General features: G+C 42.1%; 1 protein-coding gene across 4 annotated transcripts in view; it reads left to right on the top strand.

Annotated features, from left to right (window-relative positions):
• tbc1d4 (TBC1 domain family, member 4) overlaps positions 1–26090 on the top strand; it is a 216850-nt gene extending 190760 nt beyond the window's left edge. For all 4 annotated transcript variants that reach the window (XM_055636726.1, XM_055636727.1, XM_055636728.1 and 1 more), the window contains 6 exons: positions 3484–3642; positions 7407–7651; positions 8412–8571; positions 16799–16968; positions 20141–20317; positions 24829–26090. In XM_055636726.1, the coding sequence (XP_055492701.1) occupies positions 3484–3642; positions 7407–7651; positions 8412–8571; positions 16799–16968; positions 20141–20317; positions 24829–25104 (1187 nt within the window). In that variant the 3' untranslated portion in view covers positions 25105–26090. The remainder of the gene's footprint in view (positions 1–3483; positions 3643–7406; positions 7652–8411; positions 8572–16798; positions 16969–20140; positions 20318–24828) is intronic.
• Positions 26091–26334: the final 244 nt, after the last annotated feature.

Here is a 26334-nt window from a genome sequence, read left to right as displayed (position 1 = left end):
TACCCCCTGATCCCTTTAGCCACAAGGGCCACATCTAACTCCATCTTAAATATAGCCAATGAACTGGCCTCAACTACCTTCTGTGGCAGAGAGTTCCAGAGATTCACCACTCTTTGTGTGAAAAATGTTTTTCTCATCTCGGTCCTAAAGGATTTCCCCTTTATCTTTAAACTGTGACCCCTTGTCCTCGACTTCCCCAACATCGGGAACAATCTTCCTGCATCTAGCCTGTCCAACCCCCTAAGAATTTTGTAAGTTTCTATAAGATCCCCTCTCAATCTTCTAAATTCTAGTGAGTACATCCTCAGAAGTTGTTTTTTGTCACAAATATTTTATTTTCATGACTCCATGTTGATTTTGTCAAGTCCTGTCAATATTTTTAAAGCACCCGAGTAGCATATTCTTAATAGATTCTAATATTTTGCTTACATCAGATGTCAGGTTAACCACTGTAGTTTCCTGTTTTCTTTCTCCCTACTCTACACATGCAAATAATACTGTTACATGTGCCACATCTGATCTCCATTTTGATTCCATATACAATAACATTTTGGAAGATGATCACCAAAGCAATCACTATTTTCATGGGTTCCTCTATTAATACTCTGGGCTACAGATTATCAGGTCCTGGGGTACAACAACATTCAGTCTGTTGTTGTCAGTTTCCTTTAATTCCTCATTTTCATTTAATACTTGGTTCTCTACAATTTCTGGGAAGTTATTTGTCTCCTCTTCTGTGAAGGCAGAACCAAATCATTTGTTGAATTACTCTGCCGTTTAGTTGTTCCTTATTATAAATTCTCCAATTTCTGACAATTAGAGCATAATTATTGCATTAATCTTTTTTTTTTCTTACTTACTTGAAGAAGCTGTATTCTTAAGGGCCTGTCCCACTTACGTGTCCTTGGCACACAAATTACGCGACCTCGTGGTCGCCTTGAGCCGCGATGGTCCGGCGAAGGTCGGGCGCGATTACATGCCTACACACAGCCGCCTGGAGCGCGTGATGTCATTTGAAGATGTACACAAAGCTGGAGCAACTCAGCGGGACTGACAGCATCTCTGGAGAGAAGCAATTGGTGATGTTTTGTGTCGAAAAGAAGGGTTTTGACCCGAAACATCACCCATTGCTTCTCTCCAGAGATGCTGCCGGACCCGCTGAGTTACTCCAGCATTTTGTGTCTATCTTCAATTTTCTTGGGCCCGCTCTGGGAGTAGAAGTGAGGGCGGAACCGGACCGCAATGGCCGTGAGCCCCAGGCCGAGTTCGGCGATCGTTTGCCTACTTCTGCTACTGTTGAAGGCGGGACATTGCATCGCGCCAGGGTCTTGGGCCTGTCCCACTTTGGCCGTCAGTTCCGCGACAGGCCGTTGGCGCGCAAAGATTTTGTTCACTACAAAGATTTTGGAGCCCCGCGAGATGTCGCACACAACTACATACCCCTCCGCGCTTCTAAGTGGGACCGACTCCGCGCGGCCATATGATGCCCGTACGCCTCAACGCGACCACGAGGTCGCGTAATTTACGTGCCAAGGACACGTAAGTGGGACAAGCCCTTAACATTTCATTTTTGCTCTCTTAATCTCATAGTCCAAATTTTTTGCTAAATTCGAAACTCTTATTCAGACGCGCAACTTTCTATGACTCAATTTTGAATGTAATTTGTCCTTAACTTATTTCATTCTTGATGGTCTTTGTTTATGGTTTTAATTTTTGTGCCAGAAAAGAATGCACAATTATGACAGTGCCTACATTTTGTCATTAAATGTCGGCCTTCCCTTTCCAGTGTCATGTCTTTCGATGAAACTCCCCAGTCGATCAACCCATCTTATATCTCATACTATTGTACTTCGATTTTCTTAGATTTAAGACTTTAGATTAAATGACTTCATTTTCACTCTTCCTAAAGAATACTAACATGTTATGGTCATTCTTCCTAAAGAAGACTGCACAACAAGATAGTTAACTAAACCCCTTCTTATTGTAGAATGTCCAATTCTAGGACATCCTATTGCTAGTTAGCTCCTCAACATACTGGTGTGAAAATAAATCCCAGACACAATCCAGGAATTCATCCTCCATGGTCGTATTGCTTATTTGGTTTTGCCAGTCCATGGGTAGATTATACTCTAGTACCCTTGTTACATGTATCCATTTACTATTTGGTTCCATTCCGTGTATTGCTACTACTATTTAGAAATTTATAAACAACTCCCATCCATACATTCTGCTTCGTAAGTACAAGACTGATTTTATATCTTGATTTTGCAAACCAATATCTTTGTTCTAATTTCATACTTCACTAAGAATCCTCTTCCTTTTTGTCTGTTATTCCTAGACAATGAATCCCAACAGTGTTCACCCTGGTCATGTCTCCGTAATTAACATTAAATTTTATGTCTATTTATGCTGTTAATTTGGCGATAGCATCTTTATATTTATTATTATTAATATATTTGGACATTGTATCGTTTTTTTATTTCATGGCATCATTGCCATTCTCTTAAAAAAATATTTAAAAATGGAAATAACTGCTTAGGACGATGCCATATTGGGTCTCCCAAGACTACAAGCTCCACACAAGCCATTTGTTCATCCAACATGTGTTAACATTTCCCGTTCCTTTCTCTGTGAAATTAAAATTGGCGAATTCAGCTCACTGAGCCCATGCCACAGCACCTGGGTCAGCAGTTCCATTAATTAAATTCTCTCTCACTCTCCATGAGGCCCTGTAGAAATTATTTCTCAAGTATCTGCACCATTCCCTTAAGAAAGCACAAATTGAATCTGCTTTAATTTCACTGTTAGATCCAGATACCATTTATTTTAAAAGTACATCAGCACTTCTAATTACAAGACGAATGAAAATCGGCATGTCTCCGATAACTCTTGCCAAATTCTAGGGGATCGATCGCTGCCCAAGACTACAAGAAATTGCAGAGAGTTTGGACGCAGCCAATCCATCAGGAAATCTGTAACTCGGCACACATAATACTTTTGCAAACTTTTCCCAGCATTTAAAGTCCGTGTCCGTTCATCTGTGCACCACTTGCTAATGGGAGCAGCAACCTTCCACCCCATCCTACGTCAGTCATACTCCTGTGCACAACTGAAGACCAAAGCAGAGTACAAGTTTGGAAGGTAATTTCTACAGCAAATTTGTGAGCATTTAGAACATAGAACAGTGCAGCGTAGGAAAAGTCCCTCAGCCCACTATGTCTGTGCCATTCATGGTGCCGATTTTAACTAATCCCAAATGCCTGCAAATGGTTTATATCCCTTCATTCCCTAACTGTTCATGTGCATGTCTAAACATTGCAGTTGCTTGTCAACTATTTAGTTATCATGCAAAATTAACATTGCATGCTTATAGTTTTGATTGATTAATTAACGATGAATTGTTACTGGTGTTGCGAGGTAACTGAACAACTTATACCGGGGTGCTACATTCTGATCTTAAGGAGGGTGTCCTTGTGTGACCAGGTGTTTCAAAGTGTCGGAGAGGAGAGATTTGGCAGTTCTTAGCCGAGCAGTATCGATTAAGACATCGGTTGGCGGAGAAGCAGCAACCTGGAGATATCTCGTACAAGGAGCTCCTGAAACAGCTGACCACCCAGCAACACGCGATTCTAGTAGACCTCGGTAAGAGAAATTACGACTGATTGTAAGGCAACACAGTGAACTACTTCATCTGTACCAAGGTAGAATTTGAAGGCCCATCATGTGACAAGTTAGCTGAATGAAATAGATAATAAATGTATTGCCTGACTCATTGAACTATCTTACTCTTTCAAGAAAAGTACTTCAAACCATAGCAGACTTTATTCAATGCAGTACCATTTTGAGGCCAGTAGGTGGTCTGCTTAGATATTATATTCTTAATTTTGGAATTTATGTGATTAAGCTACACCTTTTCTTCTTTGCCTCTTCCACCCCAATTGCTTGCATTTTGCCTATAATTATTGTATCTTTCTTTTCTAGTACATATATTCTGAACATTTTTCTTCTTCAGTTATTTTTTTCTTCCAGTTTCATTTGCACTGACTGCTGTGCGCTAATTAACATGTCTTTTTTATTAGTTTTCTGAATTTATGTTGGCGTATCTGCACCCCATTGGGTCTCAGATCTGGAAAGCCGTCATTCTATATCCTGCCGAGCCTGTTGGATATGTTCGTTGCATCATCTTTGATTTCAGTTGTAGGACATTTAACATCCCCGCTGCTGCACTTAAAAAAAAAAAGGGTTTATTTTCGCTCAGCTTATTTCAAGACCTCAGGAGTTCCCAGAGCAACTTATAACCATCTAAAAGCTTTCAACTCGCATTTGCTGTGGTAGCAGGCTGAGTAGCTATTTCAATCACTTTGACCTGACCCTGAAATCTAAACTGATACCTTAGTGCACTACTGGGGGTGTGCTGCACTATTGGAGGTGGTGCCCTTTGCATTGTGCAGTCTAACAAAATTTAGCAAATTAAAATAGAAAATGCTAAAAAAAAAAAATTCTTAATAAGTCTAGAGCATCTGCAGTGAGAGAAATTTAATTATTGTTTCAGATCTATTACTTTTCAGTAGACGTTGGCTGTCTCTGGCTTCTTACTGATCCAGGCAGCTCATTCCTGACCACACGGTGGTGCTGGTGTCCTTGGATTTGCCCCAATGGCTCAGTCTACCTTGAACCTGTGACAGGGGAACACGGCCAGCAGGGAGGCCCCATCCAAGCTAATCCCACTTGCCTGACCCATATCACTCTAAACCTTTTCTCTTCATGTACCTGTACCTTTTAAATGTTGTTACTGTACCCAACACAAATTTTGGTTCATTTATCGTGGCAGTGGATTTACTAGGGACAACATTGGAGGGGTTTCCCCCTTGCCTTGAGGTGCTTGCTCTGGGTGGTGTATGGCACAGAAGCATAAAGGAGGGCTGGGAATCCCTGCTGCCTGTCGGACTATAAGCTTTGGATGTGCAACCTTGATCTTCCAATATTCTTTTCCTTTGACAGTCAAAGGCCATGCTGGTTTACTGAAGGTAGCAGTGAACTCCACTATCAGCATGTACCTTCATTGAAATGGTTAGCAGCCCTCACTTTCTAGGATCTCATTGTGGAGCTTTGTGGTGGGGAGCAGTGACAGGTTGGACAGGTTGGGGAAGTGGGTTGATGCGTGGCAGATGCAGTTTAATGTGGATAAATGTGAGGTTATCCACTTTGGTAGCAAAAACAGGAAGGCAGATTATTATCTAAATGGTGTCAAGTTGGAAAAGGAGAAGTACAATGGGATCTGGGGGTCCTTGTTCATCAGTCAATGAAAGTAAGCATGCAGGTACAGCAGGCAGTGAAGAAAGCGAATGGCTTGTTGGCCTTCATAACAAGAGGAGTTGAGTATAGGAGCAAAGAGGTCCTTCTGCAGTTGTATAGGACCCTAGTGAGATCACATCTGGAGTATTGTGTGCAGTTTTGGTCCCCTAATTTGAGGACGGACATTCTTGCTATTGAGGGAGTGCAGCATAGGTTTACAAGGTTAATTCCCAGGATGGCGGGACTGTAATATGCTGAGAGAATGCAGCGGCTGGGCTTGTGTACTCTGGAGTTTAGATGGATGAGAGGGATCTTATTGAAACATATAAGATTATTAAGGGTTTGCACACACAAGAGGCAGGAAACATGTTCCTGATGTTGGGGGAGTCCAGAAAACAGGGGATACAGTTTTAAGAGTAAGGGGTAAGCTATTTAGAACAGAGAAGAGGAAACACTTTTTCACACAGAGAGTTATGAGTCTGTGGAATTCTCTGTCTTTGAGGGCGGTGGAGGCCGGTTCTCTGGATAAGAACTAGATAGGGCTCTTAAAGATAGCGGAGTCAGGGGAAATGGGGAGAAGGCAGGAACGGAGTACTGATTAGGGATGATCAGCCATGATCACATTGAATGGCGGTGCTGGCTCGAAGGGCTGAATGGCCTACTCCTGCACCTATTGTCTACTGTTGATCAAGGACCTCTATTTTGTGGACGTTAAATGTAAGGCCCATTCACTTGTATACTTATGTGAACATGTCAACAATGATTTGGAGCGTAGCCTGAAAATATATGTTTGCAGAAGTGTTGACTACAAACTGCAGCTTGATGATGGAGGTTGGAGTAAGTTTGGTGGAGGTGGCATAGGTTGAGCAGTTTTCCATCTGCTCAGTACATTAACTCCACTCCAATGGGAAGTCTATTGGAGTGAGGTGCAGTGTTACAGCAAAAAAGATTGAGAAAACTGTGGAGGCGATAAAGTAGCCTTGTTTAACACCAGTCAGCCCCTCATCTCTCATGTATGGGGAAAGAAGGAAGTGCAGTGGACATCAGAGGCAGAAAGTGGAAACATTCAAATGCAATAACTTTGGACAGGTCTTTTTGCTATTTGCCTGAGGCAAGGCCATCACCAGTGTCCTCCTCAACCACCTCCCACCTGTGGATCCCCAAATGAAGAGTGGATTTTGTCCATTTGACGGCACAGTGTTCATGACCTTTCCATATGTCCCCAATGGAACAGTGCCATCACTATTCATGGCCTTTTTTAACCTCACAAAAGTCTCTTGATTCAATTAGGTTAGTATATGAAGCATCATTCCCAAAGTTAGCTGCTACAGATATTCATCCCAACCCTACATGTGACTTGTACTCACATCCAGCTGACAAGAGAACAACAGGCCAACCCATGGCTGCTTACAAGATAGCCGGCTATGATTAGCACCATGATTAGTGTTGTGCCACACTGCCGTACCCTGTACCCAAATCATTGTTGACTTGTTCACATAAGCATTTGGTCTTTGCACCAGAATTTGGCATGCCCACTGGAATGCTCATAGTAGACCCAAAGGTGTTTGTTTCTCTTAATCTAGATCTGAAAATGTTCATGAACTGTTAAAAGGATTGGATAGCATGGAAATAGTTTCCATGCTGGAGAAAGCAGAGACCTGGAGGCATTATCTTAAACTTAGCCAGATAGCTTAAGTTCCTGAACCAGTATCCAAGGCCCAGAAAATGAATCGTTCATTTCTCTCCATAGAATAAAAAGCTATCGTAGGGAATGGTAACCATGAAATCATCAGTTGTTAAAAGTATATCTGCGTCACTAATGTTTTGAAGGAAGGAACTCTGCCATCTTTGCTCTGACTGGCCTGTATGTGACTACAGATTCACAGCCATGAGGCTGATGTTTAGCTGCCACCTGAAACAGCCCAGCACACGAGTGATTGGAAATTGGTGGTAAATGCTGGTTTAGCTTGTGACGTCCAAATAACTAAATGAGAACTTCATATTATGTGCCAACAAGTACTTCCTCAGTGTGAAAAGAATAAAATAGAAACAGAAAACTTTGGAAGCATGTAAAGAAACCTCTCTTCAGTTTCCATTGTGTGTTTTTACAGGGCGAACATTTCCCACCCATGCGTATTTCTCGGCTCAGCTTGGAGCGGGCCAACTCTCGCTGTTTAATCTCCTCAAGGCCTACTCGTTGCTGGACAAGGAGGTGGGCTACTGCCAGGGCATCAGCTTTGTTGCTGGCGTACTTCTTCTGCACACAAGTGAGGAGCAGGCCTTCGAAATGTTGAAGTTCCTGATGTACGACCTAGGCTTCCGTAAGCAGTACAGGCCCGACATGATGTCATTGCAGGTACAGAGCTATAATTGCTCAACTTTGCAAAGGAACAGCTTTGGATAATCAACCTATTTTTTAAAATACGCAATTATGATTTGTAACAATGGAGTTTTCTCAGATTGCTTATTTGTGTTGCATATGGAAAATGCACTCCATTTGATGCAAGATTGCCATGTTTCATTAAACATCCTTGCACAGATCAGTTAATTTCTGAATAGGAAAGGAATCAAGGGATCTGGAGGATGTACTAGAAAATGGTGCTGTGATCTTAATGCATAGCAAAGGTGCTCGAAGAGACTGTAGCCTACACATGCTCCTAGTTCTTATGTATTTTTATGTACTCATATTTGGAAGCTAGTCATCTCATATCTTTTAACATCCATTGAGAATCAACATTTATATTTTCCATGGGCAATTTCAACAACTAAATGCATTCATTGTTTATTTTTATGTTGAAGAGGCGTGAATGTGGAGGGAATACCGATAGTGGATTTTCAAGGGGTTTTAGATAGGTACATGGATATGAAGGGAATGGAGGGATATGGAGCATGGGCTGGCAGAGAAGATTAGTTTAACCTGGCATCATATTTGGCACAAACATTGTGGGCCAAAGTGCATGTCTCTGGTACTCTACTGTTCCATGAAAAGTAATTTATGTAATTCAATATAATAATGCAATTGTGTTGTGTGTATGTACATGGTTATGTGTGTGCATGGGTGAGTGTATGAGACAGTAGAGTAAAACTTATTGACCACCACGGTGACCTTTGTTCAGATCCAGATGTACCAGCTATCGAGGTTGCTACATGACTACCACCGGGAGCTCTACATACACCTGGAGGAAAACGAGGTCAGCCCCAGCCTCTACGCAGCCCCATGGTTTCTCACTTTCTTCGCCTCGCAGTTCCCACTAGGATTTGTTGCCAGAGTCTTTGGTAAGTAATGGCTTTAAGTTCTGATCTCCAAAGCTGATGAGGTAGCCTGCTGTAGGAAGCATGGGAAACCTATTTGAAATCGAGCAGACTTGGATGAAAAGGATAGCCAATCATTTATTTTCCCCAGAAGCCGCCATTTTATGGAAGTTTGATTTTGGTTCTGAAGTATGTTAGCTGTGTTAGCTGGTACATTACATTCTTTACTCAAAAAGAGACAGTAAGTGCTGGAGTAACTCAGTGGGTCAGGCAGAATCTCTGGAGAACATGGATAGGTGACATTTCAGGTCAGGACTCTTCTTCAGTCCTGAACACTGAAAAATAATTCCAATAATCAAAACGTGAAATTTAAGTTTAGGTTTATTATTGTCACATGTACCGAGGTACAGAGAAAAGCGTGGTATCCAGTCAAATCAAATAATACTAATAATAATACTAATCCAATCAGTTAATGTTATACATAAACACAATCAAGTCAAACTCAAGTACAATAGGCAGAGCATAAGGCCAGATAGAATAGAGAATATAGTTAACATTGCAGTACACCAGTTCCAGATGTAATGGGGTAGATGTGCATTGGAGAGTATCCTAGCTTAGGGATGCCTGATAACAGAGAGGAAGAAGATGTTCCCGAGTCTGTGGAGAATGCTTTCAAGCTTCTGTATCTTCTTCCTGCTGGGACCTGGGAGAAGAAGGAATAACTGGTATGGGAGAGGTATTTGATTATGTTGGCTGCCTTACCAAGGCAGTGTGAAGTGTAGATGGAATCAGTGGATGGTGCGGGCTACATCTACATCTCTTCTGCAATTTCTTGTGGTCTTGGGCAGAGCTGTTCCTGAACTAAGCTGTGATCAACTCATTCCTCAACATTCACAGCATGTAGATAAAGGATAAAGAACACTATATTTATCTTACAGTTTATCTTACACATTTAGTGCAAGTCCAATTAAAGATAGTTCAAAGGTCTGCTATGGAGGTAGATGAGAGGTCAGAGTTGCACTCTAGCTGATGGTTAGAAGAGATAGGGATGCTTTCTATTTACTATGGCATACTATTTAAGACTATGCTAGCATTGGTTAAGTGTCAGCTTGAACAGCATATAGTCAAATGTTCACATTTCAAAAAAGATGGCACTGCAGTGGAATGGAGATTTTTGAGGATGTTGGCAGGACTGGGAATTTTTAGCCAGGATAGAATGGGATGAGATTCATTTTTTTCCATTTGAATGGCAGAGGCTAAAGGGAGATTTAATTGAGTTGCATAAAGTAATGAGTGGTCTTGGATAAAAGTAGGAAATAACTATTTCTCTTGGCTGAGGGGTTCAAAACCAGGGAAGCGTAGGTTGAAAGTAATTGGTAGAAGGGATAGATGGGTGATGAGGAAAAAGTTTTAGATTTTACCAAATGGCCTTTAATCATAAATTTCCCATGATTCCATGACCTAAGAAAACAAATCTATATTAAGGCTGAAAAGATATAAGAGAAACCTTATGTTTCCCTGTTGCTGTTAAACAGTATTTCCACATGGAGGCACCATTGAATCATTTCAGTTCAATTTTAAATAACTATGAGAAACTAGTACATCTATGGTATCTATCAGTCAACTGCTCTGCAATGGCAACATTGACATTGATGCAAAGTTGTAAATAATAATTGGAACCTTTTGCAGAGTGACTCCCCATCCACTCTTACCTATTACTGGTCACTGCCCACCACACTCACCACCTGGTTCCAAGCTGATTTGTACAGGGCCTTCTGACCATTTGTTTTTAAACAAACTTGCCCTTGGTTGCCCTTGGCGGCAATCAGTTGTCAAAGAATGGCCAACAAATAACAGAAAATACTGGCCAAATATTCAGCAGGTCACCCAGAGATTTGTGAATCTGTGGAATTCCCTGCCACAGAATGGTGTGAGGCCAATTCACTGGAAGTTTTCAAGAGAGAGTTGGATATGGCTCCGAGCTAATGGAATTAAGGGATATGGGAAGAAAGCAGGAACAGGGTACCGTATTTGGATGATCAGCCATGATCATATTGAATGGCCATGCTGGCTTGAAGGGTCAAGGCCTACTCCTGTACCTGTTTTCTATGTTTCTATGTCAGGAAGATTGGAAATACTAACTCTGTTTCTCTCTCTGCTGAGGCTGAGTTTTAGTATTTCCAATTTTTGTTTAAGATTTTCTACATGCATAGTTTTTTGAATTTCAAAACCTGTTCAAGTGCTTCCATAGTTGTTAAAATTTAAAACATTAAAAATATATAAAATATTAAACATACTATTAAGAAATTGCATTAAATAAAATTAAAACATAAAATACAAATGGAATTACATGCATTTAACTTAACTTAACGAGAACAAAATAAATATATATTTACCCTTTACCCTTCATCCCTACAACCATTCCACTCCATTGAAATGGATGGAATTAGTGTTCCGCAGTTAAGAGGCAGATTTTCAAGCTGAACTACCCTTATACTGGACAGTTTGCATTGTACCCTCAGAGGGTAGAATGCAACATATCAGTTCTGTTGAGGGGTGGGATTTTTATATTCATACATGCTTTCATTGGACTTCTGAATTTTCGCACCCAGGAGGCCAAATGCAGACATTTCTATGCAGATTCACTGAGTTTATTAGCAGAAGATTGACAGGTGACAGAATGTTGAAAGGATTAAGTCATCCTTTTCTGGTGTTTTGATTGTGGTGGACAAGTAATTACCCCGTAAGTCTAAGTATCTTGAGCAAAGCTATCTGCACATTGGTTGACAGCCTCCGATCCATAATGGACAATTAAAGAGCAAGTGTTTAAGAAGGAACTGCAGATGCTGGAAAATCGTAGGTACACAAAAATGCTGGAGAAACTCAGCGGGTGCAGCAGCATCTATGGAGCGAAGGAAACAGGCAACGTTTCGGGTGATCTCTTCTTATTTGATACAATTGCTCTTCTCTTTTAAAACTCTTTTCTACTTGTATGTCCAGCATTATTTCTTGTTGTTATTCTGTACTCCTATCTCTCTCTTTGCTCAACTTATTACACTTGAGTTTGGCTTGATTGCATTTACAGTGCCCTCCATTATGTTTATGACAAAGACCCATAATTTATTTATTTGCCTCTGTACTCCATAATTTGAGATTTGTAATAGAAAAAAAATCACATGTGGTTAAAAAGTGCACAGTCAGATTTTAATAAAGGCCATTTTTATACATTTTGGTTTCACCATGTAGAAATTACAGCAGTGTTTATACATTGTCCCCCCATTCCAAGGCACCATAATGATTGGGCCAAAGTAATGTTGTGTAAATGAAAGTAGGCATATTTAGTAATTTGTTGCTTATCCTTTACATGCAATGACTGCTTGAAGTCTGATGGACATCACCAGTTGCTGGATGTCTTCTCTGATGATACTCTGCCAGGCCTGTATTGCAGCCATCTTTAACTTATGCTTGTGTTGGGGGCTAGTCCTATTCAGATTTCTCTTCAGCATAGAAAAGGCATGCTCAATTGGGTTCAGATCGGGTGATTGACATGGCCACCCAAACATTGACCATTTTCTAACTTTGAAAAACTCTTTTGTTGCTTTAGCAGTATGTTTGGTATCATTGTCTTGCTGTAGAATGAACCGCCAGCAAATGAGTTTTGAGGCATTTGTTTGTACTTGAGCAGATAGGATGTGTCTATACACTTCAGAATTCATTATGCTACTATCATTAGCAGTTGTATCATCAATGAAGATAAGTGAGCCAGTACCTTCAGCAGCCATACATGCCCAGACCATAACACCCCCATCACGGTGTTTCACAGATGAGGAGGTATGCTTTGGATCTTGGGCAGTTCCTACTGTCCTCCATATTTTGCTCTTGCCATCACTCTGCTATGTTAATCTTCGTCTCATCTGTCCACAAGACCTTTTTCCAGAACTGTTGTTGCTCTTTTAAGTACTTCTTGGCAAACTGTAACCTGGCCATCCTATTTTTGCGGCTAACCAGTGGTTTGCATTTTGCAGTGTAGCCTCTGTATTTCTCTTCATGAAGTCAATAGACAATAGGTGCAGGAGTAGGCCATTTGACCCTCCGAGCCAGCACTGCCATTCAATGTAAGCATCGCTGATCATCCCCAATCAGTACCCTATTCCTGCCTTCTCCCCATGTCCCCTGACTCCACTATCTTTAAGAGGCCTATCTTGCTCTCTCTTGAAAGTATCTAGAGAACCGGCCTCCAGCAAATTCCACAGATTCACAACTCTCTGTGAGAAAAAGTGTTTCCTCATTTCCGTTCTAAATGACTTGCCCCTTATTCTTAAACTGTAGACCCTGGTTCTGGACTCCCCCTACATCGGGAACATGTTTCCTGCCTCTAGCATGTCCATACCCTTAATAATCTTATATGTTTCAATAAGATACCCTCTCATCCTTCTAAACTCCAGAGTATACAAGCCCAGCTGCTCCATTCTCTCAGCATATGACAGTTCCGCCATCCTGGGAATGAACCTTGTAAACCTACTCTGCACTCCCTCTATAGCAAGAATGTCCTTCCTCAAATTAGGGGACCAAAGCTGCACACAATACTCCAGGTGTGGCTTCACTAGGGCCCTCTACAATTGCAGAAGGACCTCTTTGCTCCTATACTCAACTCCTCTTGTTATGAAGGCTAACATGCCATTTGCTTTCTTCACTGCCCGCTGTACCTGCATGCTTACTTTCATTGATCGATGAACAAGGACCCCCACGTCCCGTTGTACTTCCCCTTTTCCCCAACTTGACAACATTTAGATAAAAATCTGCCTCACATTTATCCACATTAAACTGCATCCGCCGTGCATCTGCCTACTCACCCAACCTGTCCAAGTCACCCTGTATTCTTATAGCATCTTCCTCACAGTTCACACTGCCACCCAGCTTTGTGTCATCTGAAAATTTGATGTTACTTTGAATCCCTTCATCTAAATCATTAATGTATATTGTAAATAGCTGCGGTCCCAGCACTGAGCCTTGCGGAACCCCACTTGCCACTACCTGCCATTCTGAAAGGGACCCGTTAATCCCTACACTTGGTTTCCTGTCTGCCAACCAATTTTCTATCCATGTCAGCACTCTACCCCCGATACCATGTGCCCTAATTTTGCCCACTGATCTCCTATGTGGGACCTTATCAAATGCTTTCTGAAAGTCCAGGTATACTACATCCACTGGCTCTCCCTTGTCCATTTTCCAAGTTACATCCTCAAAATATTCCAGAAGATTAGACCGATCCTGTTACTGCTATCCAAATATGCCGCTATTTCATCTTTTATAATTGACTCCAGAATCTTCCCCACCACGGATGTCAGGCTAACTGGTCTATAATTCCCTGTTTTCTCTCTCCCGCCTTTCTTAAAAAGTGGGATAACATTAGCTATCCTGCAATCCACAGGAATTGATCCTGAATCTATAGAACATTGGAAAATTATCACCAATGCATTCACAATTTCTAGAGCCACTTCCATAAGTACCCTGGGAAGCAGATCATCAGGCCCTGGGGAATTTATCAGCCTTCAGTCCCATCAGTCTACCCAATACAATTTCCTGCCTAATGTGGATTTCCTTCAGTTCCTCCGTCACCCCAGGTCCTCTGGCCACTACTATAACAGGAAGTATATCAGTGAAGACAGTTCCAAAGTACCTGTTCAACTCATCTGCCATTTCCTTGTCCCCGTAATAAATTCACCTTTTTCAGTCTTCAAGGGTCCAACTTTGGTCTTCTGCGGACAGTAGTCATTGACAAATCCACACCTGACACCTGAAGTGTTTCTGATCTGTCGGACAGGTGTTTGGGGATTTTTCTTTATTATAGAGAGAATTCTTCTGTCATCAGCTGTGGAGGTCTTCCTTGGCCTGCCAGCCCCTTTGCGATTAGTCAGCTCACCAGTGCTCTCTTTCTTCTTAATGATGTTCCAAACAGTTGATTTTGGTAAGCCTAAGGTTTGGCTGATGACTCTAACAGCTTTATTCTTGTATCTTAGTCTCCTAATGGTTTATTTGACTTTCATTGGCACAACTTCGGTCCTCATGTTGCTAACAGCAATAAAAGTTTCCAAAGGTGATGGAAAGACTGGGGAAAAGACTTCTTCTTTGGAGTTTTACGGCAGCCGGCATCCACAATGTTGCATTGCTGCCACGGGGAAAAAGACTAGATGCTGAGAGCCCTCTTATACCGACCAGCATTAAGGAGGCAATTAAACACACCTGAGTAATTACAAACACCTGTGAAGCCATGTGACCCAAACATTATGGTGCCCTGAAATTGGGGGGGGACTATGTATAAATACAGCTGAATTTCTACATGGTGAAACCAAAATGTATAAAAATGGCCTTTATTAAAATCTGACAATGTGCGCTGTAGCCCACGTGATTTTTTCTTTTTTTTTTTTTTTCTATTACAAATCTCAAATTGTGGAGTACAGAGGCAAATAAATGATTTTTTTTTTAGGTCTTTGTCCCAAACATTATGGAGGGCACTGTATATAGTATTATTTGATTGGATAGCATACAGGCAAATCTTTTCACTGTACCTTACTACAGGTGACAATTTTAAACCTAATCTAGAGGTGAAAGTGTTTCTGATTGAATCGGTGTGAAGAAGGGTTCTGACCCAAAATGTCACCAATTACTTTTCTTTAGAGATGCTGCCTGACTTGTTGAGTTACTCCAGCATTCTGTGTCTATCTTCTGACTGAACTACGGCCATTGAGATGCACCCGCTATGCATTCTTATTGCGAATGTGGCTCGATTCACCTTGTGGCTGAGTCAATGAGTAGGATTAGTCCCTATTGATTAAAACCTGATTGTGTGAGCTTAAACTATCCCCATTTCTTGATAATTATCTTTTATCTTTCTCGCCTTGGCAAGTATGCAAAGAGGAAAGTTGGAGATTAAGTACGTTTAAATGTTAATGGTGGATTTAATTTGATATTTTTATTTTTTATTTATTTATTAGTTATTTATTTCGGACAGAATAAAAGAATAAAAAGCAAATGTGAAACAGCATACAAAAAACAAAACACAAATATTTATAAAGTGTCATAAACAATATCTATAAATAAATGAAATCATATGTGTCTGAAAAGGAGCAGGAAGAAGCCAAAGCTTATTAATTCCCACCCCCTATTCAACTGCTTGTAATTATCTCATACAGATTTAGTAGTTATATGTACAGCATATGTACACCAGCCACTATATGTACACCAAATTATTTACATTTGAACACTAATCAAATATTTACAAAGCCATACAAAAAAGAAAAAAAGAAAAAGAAAAGAAAAAACCCGCAAATACTATACAGTATCTTAGTCATATTGGAGAATAAGTTAAGTACTTGGTGCTATAATGCACAGCTTAAATATTGTTTTGAACCAATCTTGGTTTGCTCACTTGCACCTGATCTGTGATGAGAAATTGGAATGGGATAGTAAAAGCTGTGGTGCAGAATGTGTAGGAAGGAACTGCAAATCCTGGTTTAAACCGAAGATAGAAGGGTCTCAACCCAAAACATCACCCATTCCTTCTCTCCAGAGATGCTGCTGGTCCCGCTGAGTTACTCCAGCTTTTTGTGTCTATCTGTGTTGCAGAGGCCTTGCTCCTCCACAGGAGTGTTGCTGATGTCTGTTGTTCCCTTGCTGTTATGTGGTGGATTTCAGTGCATGCACACTCACACGGAGCTCTGGAGTATCTGTGCTTCCGATACAACTGTGTGTGCATTCACGACAGGCTGCAAGAGAACTTGTGGGAATGTGCCTTAACTCAATGGGGTAATTGCCCAGGGTGGCAGTCTAATATTCACGATCTTAGCTCTGGGGCAACTGCAAGTCCTCTCCTCGACTGACTAGGTTACAGGATGGCTTTGGAGAATTCTTCAGAATGGTGCCTGAGCGACTTGTGGATTGTGGTGTCTGACAGTGTTGATGAATAATACTCTCGGAAAGCCAGTGTAGCAAAACGGCATGCAGTTTTTTCCCCACAAGTAAGCTGCTTTAGTAAAAGGCTCCTGTGGGATCTCCTTGCAGGAACTGGCTTGTCCTATGATTTTGCAGCAATGTCATGTCATATTTAAAATAAAGACATTTAAAAAACTCTAGTTCTATGTTTCTTTAAAAGTTTCCACTTGCGAGCAAATGTATAAGTATTTTAACGATATGAAATGTTCTGACTAACATGAAACCTGTGGGTCTCTGTTCTCTCTTCCAAAAAAAACAGATATAATGTTTCTTCAAGGAACAGACGTGATATTTAAGGTGGCCCTCAGCCTGCTCAGCAGTCATGAAGCATTAATTCTGCAGTGTGACAGCTTTGAGGCCATTGTCGAATTTGTGAAGTCCACCATTCCAAATCTGAGTCACTCACAGATGGAGAAGACTATTATCCAGGTACCGGCGACATTCGTTAGCACCAAAACCAGTGACAGGATTTGCATTGATGAGACCTATCTGACGATTTACAGAGAGAGGATGTAGCGAGTCTGCACAAAACCCTATTATCTCTGGGACTGTGATCCTAATTATCTGCACCCCCATCCTCAACTCCCCCACATGGAAACAACTCTAATTAAAATAAACTTTTTTTATCTTTGCTCTTCCTGCATTTGATCTGTCACTGAAAATTAATTGCCAATCAATAGTGTTTAGATTGATTCTAAGGGCTTTCTTTAAAACAGAAGGCATAGATAACATGTTGTAGGAAGGATGCTGTTGGAAATCGAAGATAGACACAACATGCTGAGTAACTCAGTGGGACAGGCAGCATCTCGGGATAAATGGAATGGGTGATGTTTCGGGTCGAGACTCTTCCCCAGTCTGAAGAAGGGTCTCGACCAGAAACGTCACCCATTCCTTCTACACAGAGATGCTACCTGTTCTGCTGAGTTACTCCAGCATTTTGTGTCTAGCATAGGTAACATGTTCAGGATGGAAATATGAAAATTTAGCATTTTTGCACATTTTGCATAGACTTCAACTGGAATATATCCTCATGAGATACTGGTTTTAAACTGAGCACTCTTCCTGATACAGCATTTCAGAATTTTTATTGCCCAAGTGCCTGCTTCTGATCTAATAAAGAAACTGTGGCCATAAATACAGCCTGACCTGTTGTGTGCTGTTCCATAAATCCCGCTGTAGCACACTGTAAGGCCATTAATAGTCAAGCATTACTCAAAAGGGTGCAATAAAGGTAATGCTGCTTGCAATTTACAGACTAGTCTTGAAGTATTTGACCTTGATAAAGAAAGCGACGAAGGTTTATGACACTCTTGATCACTTAAGTACTGCTGTTAGCACAGTTCTGTGCAACACAGTCGATATTTGTTCAGTGTGGTTTATTGCTTGTTTAACACAGCATTATACAATATATTTATGTAGCACAGTTGTGCAGTGCTTTAGGGACTCTTCTCGCTGAACCTTGTTTAGCCTTCTATTCATGTGAAGTAGGCATAGCTTTCAAGGCCAGCATTCATTACCCATCTGGTTAAGATAGTCCCACAGTGCTGTTGGGCAAGGCGTATTTAATTGTCGATCTATTTCCAAATGTAGATGTTTTATGATATGTAGTTGGTGTCCCAGGCACCTACTGTTTTTGCCCTTCTTTCTGGTTCGAGTCATAGGTTTGGGAAGTGCTATGGGAATAGTCCAGATAGGTAACTACAGTGCATCTTGTACATGCTAACGTTACAGTACACCAGCAGAGGGGGAGTGACTCTTTAGGGTAGTTGACGAGATTCCATTTGGTTTGCCAACTTTATTGTTGATGAGTTTAACTTCCTTAAATGTTGTTGGAACTACCTTCACCCAGGCAAGCGGACAGCGTTTGTCCACAGTCCTGACTTGGGTATAGACAGACTAGAGGAAGTCGGGAGCTGAGTCGCATGTCATTGATTATCCGATCCCAAACATTTCTAGTATGCTGAGGATTTATGTGGTGTGACCAGTTACCTTCATGGTAACCTCAGTCATGTTGGGGATCCATTGATATTTCTGCTGTTGAATTTCATGGGTAGGTCATTGCGTGTAGGTGGTGGATGTGGTCTAGATATCAGTTCAGTTCAGTTTAATTTATGGTCATGTGTACTGAGGTACAGTGAAAAGCTTTTGTTGCATGCTGTCCAGTCAGCAGAAAGACTGATTATAAATGATTACAATCGAGCCATTAGCAGTGTGCAGATACATACGTAAGTGGAATAACGTTTAGTGTAAGTTAAAGCCAGCAGCCAAATATCATGCAGTACAAATGTTATTTGTCATTTATCAATCCAAACGTGAATATTAGGCCCGAACTTTCATTTTAGGAATTGCGTGTAGGATTGAATATTGTTCATTCGTAAGTGACAATCCCTTTCACTGTCCTCATGATGGAAACATATGTCCAGGTCAAAGACTATCCTGATAAAAGTCCAACTGTAGTTGGACACAAAAAGCTGGAGTAACACAGTAGGTTAGGCAGCATCTCTGGAGGAAAGGAATAGGTGACCTTTTGGGTCGATATCCTTCTTCAAACATCACCTTTTCCTATTCTCCAGAGGTGCTGCATGAGCCGCTAAATTACTCCAGCTTTTTCTGTCTGTCTTCGGTGTAAACCAGCACCTGCAGTTCCTTCCTACCCAAAGGTACAACTGTAATGGGGATCCTCCCCTGTTATGGCCAGTCATATCTTGTCACGTCGGTCTGCAGAAGCACCTCGCCCATCTTGTTGTGGCCCCACCTCTTGCATTTCTTTCCCAGCACTGTTTCCATCAAAGTTCTCAACAAAGGTTATTTAAAATGTTTCTTCCACCTCTATTTTTGAACAACATTGGCTCTAGATCCAACAATGCTTTCATTTAAAAATGATTGTCTTTATTTAATGTTCCCTCCTTGACCCTAGCCTACCCCATTTCTAACTCCTCCATAATCCCCTGATTTAGGCCACTGGTGTGTCCCTGATGGTTTTTTAAATTAACCACTTCACCATTGATGGCCATGCCTACTGCAAACAAGATTCTCACCATAAAATCTTTTCATCTCTCTACCCCTTTCTCCTTTAAGGCACAGCCAAAAGCCTACTGTCTTGCACAAGCTTGATTGAAGGCTGGATTTTATGTTGGGACCACAAATTGCGTCATTACCGGATTCCTGAGTCATAGGAATTCTAGGTTTAAATTCCAGTAATTCAATTGCATTCACATTTCGAAACCAGTAATCTCAAAACTGACACGGAAGCTGGAGATGAACTGTTGTTTATGTGAGGGTGATTCCTGAACAGTGAACCATCCAGGTATATTTAAGGCCAGATGATCTAAGGTTTGTGTCAGGCTAACATCTGACGATACTATGAACTTGTTATTGCTCTTTCAGCCATTAATATAATTTTGTCATTGACGGAACACAGAATTTACCATGAATTCATGTTTCTTAATAACTTTTATTTATATATTGCTGCCAAGGCCACACTTCAGTTTCAGTCATAAACTAAACCAGCAAATGAGATCTTCAAACCATGATGATTTAAAAAAAAAAGAGAGAGTATTGGTAACAGCTTTTGGTGAAATCATTTCCGGTTGCTTTGCAGGTGTGTGAGATGGATATCTCCAAACAGCTCCATGCATATGAGGTGGAATACCATGTCCTGCAAGATGAGATGGCGGAGGGTGTGTCGCCTTGTGATGATGGGGATCGCTTGGAGAAGCTGGAGAGAGCAAACAGTCAGCTCAAGAGGCAGAACATGGAGTTACTGGAGAAACTCCAGGTAACAGCAGGAGCATTTTCAATTTAATTGAGCTTGTTGCTATTAAGTTGTGGTGTTAAACTCCTAGGCAATGCTTTCAAATTGGCTGACTTCCATTTTTTTATAACAAGCAAAATTAATACCACGCTGATGACATGTGGTGACCATTACTGTCTACCTTGAAGCTCTCCACAGTTCCCTATTAATCTGTCATGTCAAAATTTCTGCCATTCAGACTAATCTCTTGGATATGATGCTGTTTTTCTTTTCTGACAGACAATAGACAATAGGTGCAGGAGTAGGCCATTTGGCCCTTCGAGCCAGCACCGCCATTCAATTAGATCATGGCTGATCATCCCCGATCAGTAACCGGTTCCTGCCTTCTCTCCATATCCCCTGACTCCGCTATTTTTAAAAGCCCTATCTAGCTCGCTGTTGAAAGCATCCAGAGAACCTGCCTCCACCGCCCTCTGAGGCAGGGAATTCCACAGACTCACCACTCTCTGTGAGAAAAAGTGTTTCCTTGACTCCTTATTCTTAAACTGTGGCCCCTGGTTCTGGACTCCCCAACACCGGGAACATGTTTCTTGCCTCCAGTATGTCCAAGCCCTTAACAATCTTACATGTTTCAATGAGATATCCTCTCATCCTTCTAAAGTCCAGAGTGTACAAGCCCAGCTGCTCCATTCTCTCAGCATATGACAGTCCCGCCATCCCGGGAATTAACCTTGTAAACCTACGCTGCACTCCCTCAATAGCAAAAATGTCCTTCCTCAAATTAGGGGACCAAAACTGCACACAATACTCCAGGTGTGGTCTCACTAGGGCTCTGTACAACTGCAGAAGGACCTCTTTGCTCCTATATTCGATTCCTCTTGTTATAAAGGCCAACATGCCATTTGCTTTCTTCACTGCCTGCTGTACCTGCATGCTTACTTTCATATACTGATGCACATGGACCCCCAGATCCCGTTGTACTTCCCCTTCTCCCAACTTGACGCCATTTAGATAGTAATCTGCCTTCCTGTTTTTGCTACCAAAGTGGATAACCTCACATTTATCCGCATTAAACTTAATCTGCCATGCATCTGCCCACTCCCCCAACCTGTCCAAGTCACCCTGCATTCTCATAGCATCCTCCTCACAGTTCACACTGCCACCCAGCTTTGTGTCATCTGCAAATTTGCTAATCTTACTTTGAATCCCTTCATCCAAATCATTGTAAATATTGTAAATAGCTCCGGTCCCAGCACTGAGCTTTGCGGTACCCCACTTGTCATTGCCTGCCATTCTGAAAGTGACCCGTTAATCCCTACTCTTTGTTTCCTGTCTGCCAACCACTTCTCTATCCATGTCAGCACTACCCCCAATACATTGTGCCCTAATTTTGCCCACTAATCTCCTATGTGGGACCTTATCAAATGCTTTCTGAAAGTCCAGGTACACTACATCCACTGGCTCTCCCTTGTCCATTATCCTAGTTACATCTTCAAAAAATTCCAGAAGATTAGTCAAGCATGATTTCCCCTTTGTAATTCCATGCTGACTCGGACCGATCCTGTTACTGCTATCCAAATGTTCGGCTATCTCATCTTTTATAATTGACTCCAGCATCTTCCCCACCACCGATGTCAGGCTAACTGGTCTATAATTCCCTGTTTTCTCTCTCCCGCCTTTCTTAAAAAGTGGGATAACATTAGCTACCCTCCAATCCACAGGAACTGATCCTGAGTATAGAACATTGGAAAATTATCACCAATACATCCACGATTTCTAGAGGCACTTCCTTAAGTACCCTGGGATGCAGACCATCAGGCCCTGGGGATTTATCAGCCTTCAGTCTACCAGACAGCATGAAGGAAAGAAAATTAGTGAATCAATTAATTAATTAATTTGCAGGTGACTAATGTTTTAATGTTCTCGGGAATCCCAAAGGTCTCAGTGACAGGTCTTGTGACATGTAGTGTTCTGGCAAATGTATAAACTTGCATTTGGCAAGATACCATAAAATAGCAATCGACAGTTCTAGAGTTTACTTGTTCACAATGGCACAGGGTATGGTTTGCCAATGGGATCCTTAATCTCCTGAGAGAAGTACCTTGGGAACCTTTGATGATGCTGCCCTCTTGTGGCACAACACTGTGGTGACAGCCTAAATCACATGCTGAAGATGTGGATTAGGATTGAATGTCCTTCTTCCCAGAGGCAATGTTGCTGCTGAGCAGTCATAGCTCAAAATGGTTGTTAACCAATCACAGCTCAGGATGGAATCTGGTGTTTGCTGCAAAAGCAAAGGCAGAAACATGCAGGCTAATCTTTCGAGTTGACATCAATTGCAACCTCAAATGGCTAGAACGTCAGAGGTGATTCTCCATCTGGTGGCCATGGACAAAATGCATCCACCAGCAAGTCAGGATATTACCTTCAAGCTGTGGAGAAGAGTTCACTCCAGTGGCATTAAAATTTAAAGCCAATGAGGTGACATGCCTCTGTTTTGGGACAAATTGAAATTAATCTCTCACATATCAACTTGCCTATAATAATTCCACTGATGGGAGATTTATTGTCTGAACTTAAGGACGCTAGTGACCTTGAGGGATAGAAATCAGTGGTTGCCAGCTGACCTGCTCTCAATGTAAAGGAGGATCCACAGCCATCTTCCTTTACTCATATCATCAGTCTTCCTGTCAATGCCTTCCTGACAGCAGGACGTTCAGCTGGACGAACTCCCAGAATGTGAAATGGAAGCCTCTATTGGGACCCTCTCACAGCAATTGGCTCTTGACCATCTTTTGAAACTGCCAAGCAAGTGCTGCGGTTGTGGAGAAAATAGAGGTGGGCAAACGATGCCTGGTCTTGCTCAGGAATGCACATATCCTGTGAATGAATTAATGAATTGACTATTTCCAAGCATTTTGGAACTCGGTGTGTGTTACTTGAGAGCCTGTACAGCTCTCTGATCGAGCTTTGTGAGCTGCTAGTTGATCACAGCCTGGTTGAAAGAGGCCCTTCGACCCATCAAATCCACACCGATCATCCGTTCACATTAGTTCTACGTTATCCTACTTTCCCATCTGCTCTGTACACCCCAGGGGCAACTAACAGTGGCCATTTAACCTACAAACTGACGCATGTTTGTGATCTGAAAGGAAACCGAAGAACCCAGAGGAAACCCACGTGGTCACAGGGAGAATATGCAAAATCCACACTGACAACGCTGAGTTCAGGATCAAACCCAGGACTTTGTTGCTGTGAGGCAGCAACTCTACCAGCTGCACCATTGTGGTGTCCTTTGATTATGAGGTTGTGGGTGTAAGAGAAGATAGTAAACTTGAGACAGGATCCTATTTCTTGGTTACCATTCAGTGCCAAGTGGTTTAAGGTGTGGTGGCGCCATCGTGTGTGGCAGCTTCGCCAGCATTTGTCCGTCCTTTCACTTTTTAAAACATTTATTAGTGTGTCACAAAGTATGTTTTGGTTTCTTAGTCTTTTTTATGTGGGGGGGTGGGGCGGTAAAGGGGGAAACTGTTTCCCAGTCACTACCTGATCATGGATGCGTCTTTTCTCTGAGTCGCATCTTCGCCCCCCACCCCCCTCGCAGCCTACCAACTGGATTGGCGCGGCCTTTCCTACCGGAGACCAGCCGGAGCTTCAGCAGCGGCGCAGCACTGAATTCCATCGCGGAGCGGGACGATGCCTTACTGGGAATCGCCGTGTTGAAGCTCCGGAGTGTTGGGCCTGCTGCTTTAACATTGTGGAGCTGTGGTCTGCGGAGCTTCCAGCTGCGGGCGGTGCTGTCTTTAACATCGCGGAGCCTGGGATCTTTTGCCGGGTATCGCCAATGTTGAATCTCCGCCGGCTCGGCCTGTGGACTTTGGAAGCCGTGGTCTCCGGTAAGAAGCAGCCGATTCGGAAACTACAAACCGCTGAGTGTGTTCTTCCGTTCCGACGCCAGAGCTCCGATCATCCTGGCGAGAGGGCCTGAAAATCAGGCCGCCATAGCGGAGACTGCGGTGGTCTCAAAGACCCCGACCACGGGTGAATAAAGAGGAAGATGACTGAATTTTATTGCCTTCCCTCACAGTGGGAAACATTGATTCTGCTGTGTGGGGATGTTCATGTTAAATCCTATCGTGTATTGTGTATTTATTCGTATGGCTGTATGGTAACTCAAATCTCACTGTACCAATTGGCGCACGTGACAATAAATGTAACCTGAAGTTGAACTTGAGGTACAATGGATCTGTGGAAATTTGGTGAAGACTGGGTGTTATTCCCATCCCGACCAAGGTCAAAAAACTTGAGGTGAAACTCACGGTGAAATAGCAAGTGGAACGAAGAAGAGATGCTGAGAGGGATCCTGAGGTAGCTGGGCATCGGCGCTTGGGCAGGGGGAGAAAACAGTAGATTTATAGGAGAGGGTGGGAATATGGGGACAGGAGCAAGAACAATGAGGGATTTGCCAGCCACTGTTAATTGGACTACTGACATTCTGCCTCATTCATTAAACACTCTCTGACTTCCTTCCACAGGCCACACGCTTCAAGATACAGAACCTGGAGTCCAGCATTGAGAGCATTCTGAGCCGAGAGAATAAAATGAAGTTTCAGATCCGTTCGATGGAGCAGGAGAAGCAGGCCCACCTAAAGACGATAGAACACATGCGCAAGTACCTGCCCCCGGATGTCCTCTCTGATGGGGATCACCAGCCTAGGAAGAACTCTGTGATTTTCATGTCAAGAAAGCCAGAATCGATGGACGAAGAGGACGACAGTTGCAGAGTCAAAATAGGAAACAATAAGCCATGAGGAAGGGAATGCGACAAGTAGAATCCCTGTAGCCATCATCAGGAGGAAAGTGTACGCTCTACCAGGCCTTTGAGCCGCTGCTTCACTTGGCAAGTGGCTGAGAAGATATAATCAAAGGCCTTTGTAAGAATGGGGAATGTAGAGAGCTTGGTATCTAAAGTCCCTTTTTGCAACAAAAAAAAGCAACATAACTTTAAAACTCCCATTGCCAGACTATTCGATGTTTTTTTGCAAGGAAAGCATTACAGTGGGACACTGAAAAATTTAACCCCGCGGTGACTGCAGCTGCCGTGGTATAGATGTTCTCTAGTCCTGAAACGGGCATAGAGATGCATGATCCTAAGACGAAAGGACAGAGTGGTGGTTCTGTGACGACTATTCTTTTCCTGCCGTATTTAGTCACTGGGTTGAGGGGGTGCGAGTCAACTCTTAGAGAAATCATGTTGGGGAGAAATTAATGCATTTCCTCTGCAAAGAAACAGAGTGCTTTCCATCTGATCTGCAGTGGATACAAATAATCGGAACAATTAACTTCTTCGCGACTGCAAATGGTCGGCAGCTGTCAAAGAATAGTGAGGGAGCGCAGTTTAATCAGCTCCTCCTTGAATGCCAGAACTTGAACAAGTGCCAAATCCCACGGCTTTCACATCAGTTGATGCTTCAGACTGCCATTAAATTGGAATCCCTTCCTGAAGCCACATACCAGCTAAAGTCTGAAGAAGGACAATATTAAGCAAGGAAGTAAACAAAAAAAAATCAGAACTGTGCTAATGTTTCATCCAACCAATGAGTTCTATAGTGTTTAATCCTCCACTGTTTATGTGTTTGTTATAAATATAACCAAATCATATAAAATGTCTATACACTATGTAACGGTGCAGTTTATGTAAAACAAAGTCTATTTTCTCCTTAACAGTGTCTGATAGTGTTTGAAACATCTTCCAGTAAGCCAACTTCATGAAATTCAAATAAAAAGAGGAAAATAACTTTAAACGGCTGGTTCATTGAATTAAAGGACACAGAATTGATTATGTTTTGGTCTAGTGTATAACAAAACACAATGAATAATCATGCATTGTGCCATGTGTGTTTTCACCAATCCAAGGCTTGTGGGCACAATGAAGTACAAACCGTACATTGGGGCAAAGTTTCACGTGTAATCTTCGTGTATGGCTTGCACCTTTTAACCAGTCGGTCCCCTTAGGGACATATTTCCCTCAAGTGGAGGTA

The sequence above is a fragment of the Leucoraja erinacea genome, chromosome 6, assembly GCF_028641065.1.
Source record: "Leucoraja erinacea ecotype New England chromosome 6, Leri_hhj_1, whole genome shotgun sequence".
In the NCBI taxonomy this organism is placed as follows: Eukaryota; Metazoa; Chordata; class Chondrichthyes; order Rajiformes; family Rajidae; genus Leucoraja; species Leucoraja erinaceus.
The sequence above is the reverse complement of the archived record's forward strand: the minus strand, read 5'-3'. Positions and strand labels throughout refer to the sequence as shown.